Below are 12,981 nucleotides of genomic sequence, written 5' to 3'. Positions count from 1 at the left end.
CCAATCTGGTTTCTTCTTCTGGAGCTGGATGAAGATATTTTTGTGCTATTGCTTTTGTGGGATTTATAGCTTTGTAAACCAAGGAGAGAGGGGAGGGGAAGACAGACAAGCTGTCTTCTAGCCAGTACTTTTCTTCTTGTGAGCACAAATCTTACTGGCTCATCTCTCTGATGCATATACATCGTGCTGAGTTCCTAATGCAGCTGAATATGGCTCTTGCTCTGTGGGTCTGCCAACAGATGTGGCTGTCAATCTAGTACCAGGTTTGGGAAGCACGAATGTGCTCTTAGCAAAGCTACAGCAAATTTAGGGGACCAGAGGGCTCAATTTTGGCAACAGTTACATGTTGAGGCTCCGAGTTCAAAATCCTGCCGTTTTATAACCCCAGCTCTGCAGAAGATGGTTCGAGGCACCGTCACTGTAATCAGTGTAGGAATATATGACTGTGTTGTCAGGAATGTAACTGGAGCGCCATCAGCAAAACTGAATCTCACCCAACTTGAAAGATCAAATGTCATTAGTTTTAAATACTGAGAACAAAACTGGTGTTAATGCCCCATGCTTTCCCCTGGGGCTGCACTGCTGGGGTGGGACATTCTTTGGCCTGAAATGAAAGAAGTCAGCCTGTAAGTCACTTATGGGAAAAGGCTTCCTTTGGTTTGGAGGGTCTGAGCCTACGGAGTGCAGTGGGGAAAGAAAGGAGGCTGTGTGCTGCCACCTCATACCTCCAACTTCGTTGTTGCTTTTTAAGACTTATTTCAGGCATGGGTATTCTTGGGTTTCCTTTTGTGTGTATGTGAAAAATAATTGCATGTTTTGAGGGGAAAGGGATGGATTTTTAGCATTAAGCTATTGAGTATTTGTCATTCTAGCTCACATGGTATCCAGTTCACACCCATAAATTCTAAGTGATGTCTTCAAACGGAGCACAAAGCCTGTCTCACCAGGTCAAGACGTTTTTATGTGCATTGCAGTGAGGAAGCAGACACAGTAGGAGTGGATTGATCGACTGCAGCAGATTGGGTTTGCAGCCTGCCTTGGGTGCGAGATCCAAGCTTAAACTACAGAATCGTTGACAAAGTGGTTTGGATTCCAGCTGCACAAGACGCGGTTTAAATCTTCAGACTCACATAGGAAATAACACACCAGTAGGGACACATTAATTAGCACATCTTCTGTGGGAGCCTTCCAGACTGCAGACACTGTGGGGTGAGGCTACAGTCAAAATCAGCTTCAATTTATAGCTTAATTTGATGCTTTCCGTGAGGCTTTCAGTCCATCGTTTGCAGTGAAACTGCCTGGGTAGTGACCCAAGCGCACAATGAACCCCCCCGTTTCCTCAGCAGCCACCCAAATCCAGCGCGGAACACTGAATCCTGAGCCCGATGCACCGGAGCGTTGCTTCTCTAGAGCGAGCAGTGTATTTTGTAGCTGGCAATTCTGCTGCTCATGTAGAAGGTGAGATGAGGGACCCCTTGGAATGCTTTGCTCCAGCTGCTGGAAACCCCTTGCCTCAAATTCCTGCTGGGAAGGGATTGCAGTATGCACCTTCCACAGCTTGGCCAACTATCCTAAATTCAAAGTTCCCTAGCATGGCCTCCCTTCCTCATCTTTTACAGGTAACATTTAGGGTCCGTTTGAGAATCAAAAGGTTCTTTGTGGAGCTAAGAGCCAAGGTTTAGTGGTGGACTTGGCAGTGCTGGGTTAGCGGTTGGATTTGATGCTCGTAAGGGTCTTTTCCAACCTAACCAATTCTATGGCTCTATTTTATGATTCTAAGATACAGTGTTTGATCTTGCTGAACTGCTTTGTTTTTTCCTTCCTAGTAAGGCCTGCCTCACCTAGGAAGTGAAGCTTTGCAAGTACTTTAGGATGGACCAGCTCAGGGCTTTCAGCAAATGGCTTGCCAAGAGCTTTACCATGCTTACTGATACATGCATGACTGATTTACAGTTTTAACAGTATTGTTTCTTTTCTGGTTAGTAACTAGCATGGGGGTTGTAAGTTTCTGTGATTATGGAGTAAAATTTACACCCAGCCCCTCTTACACTTTACCCATAGCTTGTTTCAAAAAGTAAAGAAAACGATAGCCTAGCAAAAAGGAATAGATAGCAATGGCATTCTTCAGCCTACTGAGCACTGCTCCAGGGCAGAGGAAACTAAAATAGGACAGAATTTGCCCTTGGAATCTGCACAGATATTCCACAGACAGAGATGAACTGCCTGCTTGTGCAGTGAATTGGGTGTCATTGTCAGTACATCACCAAAGGGAGGAGACTGGGAAGAAGATCCCGTCTCGCATGCGAAAGATTAGTCCTTTTCCTTGGGCGATGATAAGAAGAGTGTTAAGAGCTAACTGGCTAACATTTTCATGAGTATTTCAAGCCTGGAACATACAATTTAATGCTCTGAATAATACTGGACACAGCTCTCTAATTATATCTTTATCCCCAGAACTTCTCTTGAACTGATGAATATCTTCTCGCAAGCTGTCCATCCTCATTTTAGAGGGTTTGGGTGATAGCAAATATGTTTCCTCTCTGGATAAATTGCCTCCTTGTTAATTACGGGGTCCGTTGAAACTTTGTGCTTTATTTCTAATCTGAAGAGCTCTAGTTTTAACTTCCAACCATTTAATTATATTACAGCATTTTCTGTTCTGTTCAAGAAGTATCTGCCTGCAGATTCCTCTTCATCTTTTGAATACATTGAGCAGAATGAGCTCATTATGTCTCCCAGGACAAGGCATGCTTTCGGACCTCAGATCATTTGTTTAGCTCTCTTCTCAGCCCTTAGCACTTTTGGGGAGCCTTCTGTAGATGTAAACCCTTGCAGCGAGCACAGCACTGGATGCAGACCCTACCGGTCCACTGGTTTCAGCACATCACAGAGTGTTCCCTTGCATCTGCACCAAGAAGTGGTGCTTGCTCCCCTTGGCTTTCCCATAGGAGCTCAGATTCAGTCTCTTCAAGGTGCTCCTGGTCGCAGTCACAGAAGAGGCTGAGCTGGTCTATACTGGGAAGTCACTGCAGCGGTGGCAGAGCGGGCAGGAGCATGGCCAGGTCTATGCAGCATCGCACCCAGCCCAGTTAGCTGTGCTGAGGTTTCCCTTTAGAACGTCTACTGGGCTTTGCTTGCCTACACCACCGCAGTGTGTGGCCGAGGTACCTGTGTTTGGGGTTTGGTGGTGGCAATGGCTTGGCTGCTCCCAGCACTGCAGTGAGTGAAGTGGGAAGGAAGCAGGTGAGCTGTCAGATCGCATCAAAACCACTGTGAATTTATGCATTTACATTGCATGGGCTTAGATGCATGGGCTGTGTTCAAGTGGTCAGACTACAGTAAGATCTGGAGTGCAGGGACTCGTGCCAGGCTGCTACACTCATCAGCTCAGTGCTGGTTATTCTTTACCTGGAGTGCTGATGCACATACTGCAAAGCTCTCTTCCCAATATATGCTTCAAATCTAAAATGAGCAATGGAATAGCACCTCCAAATAGGGATATGCCATTCGGGAAGGCTGTATGCTGTGTCCAGCACAGCACCAGACTTGCTTTAATGACAGCCTACAGTGATGTTACTGGCAGAGATGCAAGACTGTTGCATTTTGGGTTTTGAGCTCCATAGCCTCTTCAGGAAATTAAAGCATATGTGGGTCTTTCTCCCCTGGGATGTTTAAGGTAGCCGGCTGTAGGCATGGTGATAGAGGCTGCAAAGGTTCAGAGAATTACCTTGATGCAATGACAGCATCTTCCATTTTGACTGCATTCCAAGGCTCATTTTTCCTCAGAGGCATTCATTGAAATTCTGTGCGTGATTTGTTCCTCTGGTTGTTTAACAATGTCTCTCATGTTTGCCCTGATTTAAAAACTCCTCCTTTGTAGCAGAGATAACATAGAGCAGGATGGCATAATTGCAGTAAAGAGGCCCTGGAGCTTGCAGTAATAGGGTGGTTCATCTGATGTGTACTGCCATTAGAAAATAACCCACGTATGTATGTTCTCAGGGGACAGTAAAGAGGCTTTTAAGGATTACACTTTACGTAGTATGAAAGCTAATGAGCAAAAGAGCAAGTATGAAGCAAACTATTGCTGCAGAAAGCATGGTGCCACTTCCTGCTCTCACTTGTTTCCTGGCACCAGTGTCCAGCTCCAAAATGCCCACCTCTGCCCAGCAGTGCATGGCTTTTCATGTGCTGTGGTCAGTTCCCAAGGCTGATCGCATGTCAAAAGCTTGGCAGAGCTGACTTGAGGATTGCAACTACTGTGTGTGGACAAGATTAGTAATTCTGGGGGAACAGTGATTTCTTATGGGCTGTGCACTGAAAACTCTTCCCTGCGAGGGTGCTGAGGCGCTGGCACATGGTGCCCGGAGAAGCTGTGGCTGCCCCATCCCTGGCAGTGTTCAAGGGCAGGTTGGACACAGGGGCTTGGAGCAAGCTGCTCCAGTGGAAGGGGTCCCTGCCCTGTGGCAGGGGGTTGGAGCTGGATGAGCTTTAAGGTCTCTTCCAACCCAAACCACTCTATGACACCATGATGATGTTTCTATCACTAAAGTCATGGTAATGCAATCATATTTACTAGAGGTAACAGAGGGACTTCGCTCTGATTGACTCTAGCAATGTCCTCCTGGGCCTGTGCATCACGGTCCAACTCTGCAAGCCTAGATCCAATGTTTGATTGCATCCCCCAACTTAGCATCACTTGATGCGTGGCCCACCGTCAGCCGTTCATTCCAACATCTGGGACTTGCTTTGACGAGCACATGTGACACAAGATGAATTATCTGTTGCTGCTTCTGCTGTCAGTTGACTCCTCTCTGCTTAAACTGTGTCTTGCAAATACCAGAATAGTAGTGCTAAATCTTTTATTTCTGTCCTTTCTCTCCCACCCCATAATTGGTGCACAGGAGCAGAAGAGGACTTGTAATTTTATTATTGCTGCATAAGCCTTCTGGAAACTCAGTTACAGCACTTCTGATGTTGGTAATTTTTGTGACTAAAAAAGCTGCTGACGCTGTGTTTGTGCATAGGAAAAGAGCAAATCTGAATGTATAATAATCTGGTGCATTTGGGAGATGTTTGATGCTATATCCCAGCCAAGTTAATCACTCGTGGAATTAATTTATCCTTTTTTTCTGCTCAGTTGACCAGAGGCATTAATCTCATACCCGAGGAAAAGCATCTTTAATGCCAAAACATTGACCAGAGATGCCTGACATTCCTCTGGCCTCAGGGAGGTTTGGAAGGGAAGCTGTCAGTTGCCAATGGGCTGGCAGAAACAGAGGCATTCCTTACTTTATTTTTCTTACACAATGAAGAAATACCCAGGTGATGCTCTCCAGTTTGTGCAGTATAGTGGGCTGTGTGCTGTAGTCATGAGTATCAGCGGAGCGGACGTGACATGCATTTTTCATACAGCACAACACAGCGTTGCTCCTTCTGATAATTCTTCTTTGCCAGATACTTGCTTGCTCTGAGACCATCCCCACAGGGCTAGCAGCGCGCTGCATTGCTGCGTGCTAAAAAATAAAGGGCACAGGATGTCTTAGAGAGAAATTATTCATGGACTTGTAGTGCCTGTGCCTGGCTGCATTTTTCAAGGATGGAATCTTTCCCCCTTTTTTCCCCCTTTTTTCCCCCTTTCCCCCCCTTTCCCCCTTTTCCCCCCTTTCCCCCTTTTCCCCCCTTTCCCCCTTTCCTCCCTTCCCCTCTTTCCCCCCTTTCTTTCCCCCCTTTCTTCACCCCCCCTTTCTTCACCCCCCCTTTCTTCACCCCCCCTTTCTTCACCCCCCTTTCTTCACCCCCCCTTTCTTCACCCCCCCTTTCTTCACCCCCCCTTTCTTTACCCCCTTCTTCCCCCCCTTCCCTCCTTTTCCCTTTTCCCCCTTTTCCCCCTTTCCCGACTTTTTCTGCAAAATCCCCCATCTCCAAGTAGCAGCATCCCCGACCAGCCCGATTCCACCCAGCAAGGCCCATTCTCAGGTTAGAGAGTGTCGCTGCTGAGCAGCTCACTGCCCAAACTTCATTTCCCATCCATGCTCCTGCCTCACTCGCACATCACCCTGCCCTCCCCATCCATGCTCCTACCTCACTTGCACATCACCCTGCCCTCCCCATCATCCAGACTTTGCCCATTTCCCACTTAGTCCTATGCAAGCAGAAAACCTGCACTGTTGTGGTGACTTTGGACCCAGAGCCAGTCTCAGGTTGAAGCAGAAGCACCAACTTCTCATCCCTGCGCAGTCATTTGTGTGTCAGCAGTGTTCCCAGCAAGCAATGGGGAGGACCAGACACTCCTCGGTTGATGGTTTTCCTCTTCTGCCAAACACAAAACTAGTAGGGTGGGAAATGCTCTCTAATAGTATAAAAAGCCCTTGCCAAATAGGAATCAATGAGTATACAGATGTCCTCCTTGATTAAATAGAGCCTTCTCTGTTTACATGATGCCCGGGAGCTGTGTTACCATAAAGGTAACAGGGTAAGAGAAAAAACGTGGCCTGAAAGAAGACTACCAGATTAAGCCTTGGTGAAGGCCAAATAAGCTCTTACTTATTCCCCTTCCATTTTCACTTCCAGTAACGCTTCAGTAGGAACAGAACAACTTTCTGATGAATGCGGGGAGAAATGATGGGTTCACGTGCTGTTCCTTGGGACAGTTCTAATCTTGCCCCTCGAAGCAAACAGGACCTTTGAAGATGCCTTATCTTCTTCCAGGTTACCAGCCTGTCCTGCCGAACCAGCAGCAGGGGTTCCAGGGTCTCATGGGAATGCAGCAGCCACCCCAAAGCCAGAACCTGATGAATAATCAACAGGGGAATCAGGTGCAAGGCATGATGGTGCAGTATCCAGCCATGTCGTCTTATCAGGTACTCGGGGGGGCCCTAAAGGAAGACTGCTTTTCTTGGCGAGTGCTTAATTGAATCAAGCTCTCATATCACAGAATGGTCTTATTACTTCATTAGAGCAGTGTGTGGCAGCTGGGTAAATGAGTTTCTAACTGAAATTGGTTTCTTTGCTTCCTGTTTGTGTATTTCAACTGCTCCCAGTTTTCATTCCGAGCTGGGAATACTTCAACTGAACTATTCCTTGCAGCCTGCAGTGCAGGTAGAGCATCACAAAGGATGAAGGAGTTCTGCTTCTTCCTGGGAAGAAAGTGAATTTGAAAGGAAGTAAAGACAAAGCATCGCTGTTGGTTTGATGTGGGGTTTTTGGTTGGGGTTCTTTTTTTGCCAGTGCAGTATTGTTTCCTGTAATGAAGCTGGAGGCTTTCCTGAGCCAATAAGAGTTATTCATATGGGGAGAGTCCTGCCAAGGATCTCACCGTGCCTCCTATAACAACCTGTAGCCAGATAGAATTCTGTTGTTTGGGGTTGAGGAGAGGGAAGGCAGTGGCTTGATTTTTACCCAGCTTTTGTACCGGGTTTCTGTGAGGTGAGGAACCTGTGAGCGGGAGCCTGTGCTTGTGTTTCCTGCTGCTCCCTCTGGGAATTTAAGACTCTAAACGGCATCAAATTCATTTGAACAGACTGCACTGGCTGAGCAGCCTTTCCCCCGGCTGCTCTGAAAACACTGCAGCACCCCGGGTGGAGATGGGGGACTTGCTTGTGGGTAAAATTTCCCCCTTACATCTTCAGGATTGCCACATTGAAAATGTGTTTTAAAGGTTGATGGCCGCGTTAAAGGGTTTAGACCTTTTAGATGGCCTGGGTACAACAGGCTTGAGTCTTCTGCTTGCACTGATCCCAGAAATCCATATTCAGCTCTACCATGACAGACCAGGTAGCAGAGGGATTTCTCCTGAGCCCTTCTCTAACATAATCCTTGGGGTGAGACCAGTTCTGAGCAGCAGACAATGACACTTTTTGGCAGAGCATCTTGTACGCTGAAGCTCAGCTAGAAGGAAGGGAATAGAAGGGAATACATGGGACCTACTGTCAATTTGGTTAGTAATCACTCTTGTTTCCTACGTCCCTTATTCCTGCCTAGGTGCCAATGACCCAGGGTTCTCAAGGATTGCCACAACAATCATACCAACAACCAATCATGCTACCTAATCAATCAGGTCAAGGGACACTTACAGCCACTGGAATGCCTGTCTACTGTAATGTCATACCTCCTGCCCCACAGAACAGCCTGCGGCTGATCGCCCCACACTGCCCCTCCAATAACGTTCCAGTTATTTCTGCCAGCTGCAGGACAAACTGTGCGAGCATTAACAGTGCAGGCTGGCAGGTCAAGTACTGACGCTGGCTCCGTGTGGATATACGAGGGTAGTGGTGCATTACCTGACTAACAACTCATGGCCTTCAAACGAAGAGGAACACAACAGGATAATCAGTTGAGGACAGAGGTACTGACTATGCTCAAGTGATTTGCTGCTGGAAAAACCTGTAAAAAACCTAAAAATATAATAAATTTTGAAAAAAAAAATGAAAAAAAAAGATGTTTGCTGGTTAATGGTGCATATTTTTGTCATGTCTGCTAGGTATGCCTTTATAGCTTAGCTAGTGACATGAATTCATTGAGGTAAGATTTTTTCCTACCACTGAACACCACTGTGTAGATTGTAATATCCCCGATTCGGATTAGTTTTGTACTTTGTGTTGAGTTTGTGAAGCTAAAAGTATTTAAAAATATAAGAAAATCACATTGTACCAAAGCTGTAATGGAAATGGTAAAATAAAAGAAATTAAAAAAAAAAAGAATTACTGAATGGAAGGAATAATTTATATACACTATAGAGGGTTTTTTATGGATATATACTGTATTGTAGTGCTTAATCACAATAAAGCTATTTGACCTCATGGAGAAAGGTCATGTTTCTACCACCTGCTTGGTCTCCTCTCTGTTTCTGAGTGAGTGAACTTCCCTTTGGTTCTGCATTGTCTTGTGGATTAATGGTTATTGGGCTGATAGGAGTTTGGTGAGAAGGTGATGTACCTGCATCTCAGCGTGCGGGACCGTAAGAGCTAAGACCACTGCAATGTAGACACTAAAAAAGTGTTCAGTGCAGCATGTACCAGATCACCTTCAACTAAGTTTGTGCTCTTCCAGTCCCTAGGAGCTGTAATGTCACAAACACAATTCACCAATGCTGCGAGCCTCTACTACGTCATACCTGTCAAAGAGGCCATATAACAGTTGTATCTAAGAAGACAAAGGACTGGCTGGAAGATCAGTTGCTATTGATGTAGCACAGTTCTCCTGCCATGTTCTCCTACCGTACTTGACCCAGTTATTGATACTCCAAGTATAAAGCCATTTTGCAGCAAAAAGATAGCTGCAAGTAGCTGGTCCATCATGTTCAAGTGGTGGGGATGAACAATGTCTTTGTGTCTTAAAACAAGCAGCACAGCGGATGGCCAGGAATTTTTAGAACTTTGCTTTTATTTCCTGTGTCATTTCTCATTATTATGTCCGTGTTCACTCCAGTTCCCAGCCTGTGCTGATAAATTATTCTTCATTCATAAATGCTGCATGGAATTCCCCATTCTGCTTCAGTGATGGCAACATCTGAGTCCCAAATGTGTTTGCCAGGCAAAAACCTGTGTTGTTTTTTCACCTGAGCTGCAGTTTTGATCAGTTTTAAACACCTTTAAAACACGAGTTGAGCACTACAGAACTACACAGGTGTGTCATGGAAAAGCCTGAGATCCTTCTATGTGTGAAATCTCTATGTGTGACAGTGGACACAAGATGACGGCAGCCTGCAAGGCTGTTGATCATTGTTAATCTGAATGAGAAACAGGTTTTACTTTACTTTTAATGATGGGTGGCTTTTCCTTTGCACGCTTCTGCTGTTGAAGTGGAAGAGCTACTACCCATAATTAAACCCAACATATTTCTTTTCAATGCAATGAACAGGTACCCTCCAGAGTTCAATCTTTTTTTTTATATATGTGTCTCAAAGTGTGGAATCCAGTCCTATGGGATTATAAGAAACACTGAAATATATGTAGTGTAATCACATCATTTCCTATGGGGCAGTCAAGAACACGAGCAGGTAAGTCAACACAATTCACTCCTCAATTAGATGTGAAATGCTTTGGGAGAGCCTACTGATTTTCCTTTTATAAATGGACATCCTGCATTTGAATTTTGCCTATGACCCTGATCTCTTGTTTCAGATGCCCTGCACTGTATGGCTTATTTCCTTTTAATGTTTTATATATTATGGAGGTTTCTGTCCTATAATGACACATCATGGGGTTGCTGCTGCCGAATGACTGACAGCTGATTGAATGGGTATCCTTCTCCATGTAGGTGCCAGAGTCCAGCAGGAAGGACCTGCAAGTGACTTGGTGCAGGACAGGTTGTGTGTAGCCAGGCTGAAGGAGAATGGAGGGAGGGCAACCTCTATGAATGCAGTGTCTGGAGAGAAGGGACCCATTGCTAATCACTATATTTAGTTCTCATCTCTTCTCTGAAGCACTGCTGTTACCTTATTGATCTCCCTTCTTGTCAGAGAGCTATGAGTGAATTGTCTGGTGAAAAAAGTCTGCTCTCAGCATCATCAGTCAATGGCAAGCTGGGCTGTAGATGGTCTCAGTAGTGATGGGGAAGGGAGTCAAAAAGCAAGTAAGGAGAGCATCTCCCTCCTCGCATCCTCGTGCCACTCCTGGTCATGTCCCCTTGGCAAACAGCATATCCCATGACTGACCGTGGTCTTGACAATGGTGATGGCCACACACAGGCTCCCATGACTTACCTGTCTCTGCACTTCAATGACCAGCTTGTGTAAAGCCCATAGGTGGCTGTGGGAACAGGGATGCTGCTGACTGACGTCTCAGCCACGCGGCAGCAGCTCCTGCCTGCACATTAGTGCACATTCTTGCTAAAATGAGACTTTTTAGGTGAAATTGAGCAGTTTCAGGAGAAGGTCACAGCCATCCACCTCAGCATGGCCTACATCCTCTGATTGTCTCACTCTCCAAAGAGTTTGAACCTCCTTAGGCATATGAGGAAACTGAATTCGATCTCCCTCAGCTGTAGAGAGTGCCCTAATTATTCAGGTATCACATACATGGGGGAGAATCTCACGTGGTGGTGCACAGATCTGCTTTGTGCTGAAGAATTTATACTGGAAGGCAATGAAGTAATTCTGTGCCTATAGCAAGTGAAGCACAAAAATTATTCCTTGTTTTTTTTTTAATCATACGATATTTTCATGTCTTTCTCCTAAACTTTTTGTTCATTGATAGACGTTTTCTGAGCTGGACTGCTTGGTTAAACCAGAGGTGTTTCAGCATCATCAAAAGGTGAGGAGTTAAAAAGGAAGTGACCTGCAAATACATGCAACAAAGGCTGGTAGGTGAAGCTCAGCACATTGTTCTCAGTGCTTTGAAATCCTTTATAGCACGCTCTGTAAGAGGAGAGCTGTCACACTCACCTGGCCCAACTTAGTTCAAGCAACTTGGCAATAGGTTGCCTTGGATCCAGTGTCCATCTCATAGCAGTGATGTACAGGACATGCTCTTCTTGTTTTTCTCTGCTCTTCCCCTGGGATTGGGCATGCTCAGCCCTGTTGCAGTGCTAGGGACTGCATGCATTTTCCTTTTACCTGCTCCATACTTGTATTGCTTTCTCCTGTTCTGTATGCTGAAGCTGATGGAAAGCTCTCCCAAGGCCCTGCACAGACTTAATTTGCCACTGTTCTTTTAAAGTACATTGCCCTTAGAAATGGAAGAGGCGTATCCTGAACTAAGCTGCCTGCATCAGTTGACACTATCAGCCTTTTAGGTGGGTCTAATTCACTTGGGCTGTAATTTGCAGAGGCTGTACATCCTAATAGAACCCAGATGCCACTTGCTATTGTCTTGCCCTTTGTGCTGCCCGAGAAGTCAATGATTTCCTTCTAAACCAGCATTCCCTTATGTTTCTGCTTAGCTCTGTGTGAACAGCTTCCTTTACTGAAGGAAGACTGCATGAATTACCCCAGCAGAAAGGAATGGAACTACATGGCGAGGCTGTAGCATGCCCAGAGCCTCTTGCTCTCTGCCCCATTAGCTGCTGTGCAGTGTGGCCCTGGCTTAGCCATTGAGTGCTCCAGCGCCACTGTTGGCTGGCATTCCCGAAAGTGATGCAAAGCACACACTGGTCAGTGTCCTTTCAGCTCGCAGGGCTGTTGAGCTACGGCACATGCTGACCCTTTGGGCTATATAGTGATAGCTCCGTTCATCCTTGGGTTTTTAAGGAATAACTTTGGAGGCTGCAGATTTAGGAACGTAAGTCAAAACCTCTTTGCCTTGAATGCTGCAGACACAAAAGGCAGTGATGGGAAGGAAATGTGAGTAGAAGACAATGTTATAGCAAAGAGATATGCCCCCCCCCCCAGTACAGATATTATCTCCACTGAACTCTACTGGATGCCTCCCAAGAGGAACACTTTAAAAGGGCCTCTTGGAGCGCTGTGTATCTGGAGATAAAAAGCAGACTTCACAGCTCCTAAGGCTACCTGGGGTTTTTAACCCTGAGGGTGAATCATAGGGGGGTGAATCAAGGCACTTGCCATACCCAGGTTTTGCTTGCACTTTTATGCCAGATCCTCCCCGCCAGCATAAAAACCTGCTTTTATCTACATGGCAAACAGCTGAATGGGAAATGCTTTAGTAATTTCTGTTGTTGCAGGTACATGGTAGGAAAACCAAGTGAATCGGTAGTAGACAAAGCTGGAAATGTTCTGCTTGGCTCCTGTTAACTGTGATTTCACCGGGATCAGTTCTCATTGCCAGGTGGAACCCTGGGGGCAAAGGGCTCCTGTGCATGCATATGTGTAGCTAAGAACTTTCATGATGGAATAAAAAGGATTGCTTGTTTTTTCCTGAAGCATTTCATTTAAAAACAGAGGGTTTACAGAATTCCCCGTGAACCTCGTGCTCCCCTTTTCCACGCTCAGGGTTGCTGATTCATTGAAGGCATGATTAGTCATGGGACGGTGATGTCAGGAGGTGGGTGGTCACCGTACAGTCCTTTGATGTGCAAACC

The 12,981-nt window shown here is 45.9% G+C and overlaps 1 protein-coding gene across 25 annotated transcripts in view; it reads left to right on the top strand.

Moving 5' to 3' along the window:
* Window positions 1–8,822, top strand: part of ARPP21 (cAMP regulated phosphoprotein 21) — a 184,183-nt gene extending 175,361 nt beyond the window's left edge. For all 25 annotated transcript variants that reach the window (XM_061464327.1, XM_061464329.1, XM_061464326.1 and 22 more), the window contains 2 exons: window positions 6,712–6,863; window positions 7,984–8,822. In XM_061464327.1, coding sequence (XP_061320311.1) covers window positions 6,712–6,863; window positions 7,984–8,241 — 410 coding nt within the window. In that variant the 3' untranslated portion in view covers window positions 8,242–8,822. The remainder of the gene's footprint in view (window positions 1–6,711; window positions 6,864–7,983) is intronic.
* The last annotated feature ends 4,159 nt before the right edge of the window (window positions 8,823–12,981 follow it).

This window comes from Pezoporus flaviventris, unplaced genomic scaffold, assembly GCF_033815535.1.
Source record: "Pezoporus flaviventris isolate CSIRO_AGI_PZ_B2104156 unplaced genomic scaffold, CSIRO_AGI_Pfla_v1 ptg000037l, whole genome shotgun sequence".
In the NCBI taxonomy this organism is placed as follows: Eukaryota; Metazoa; Chordata; class Aves; order Psittaciformes; family Psittacidae; genus Pezoporus; species Pezoporus flaviventris.
The sequence above is the reverse complement of the archived record's forward strand: the minus strand, read 5'-3'. Positions and strand labels throughout refer to the sequence as shown.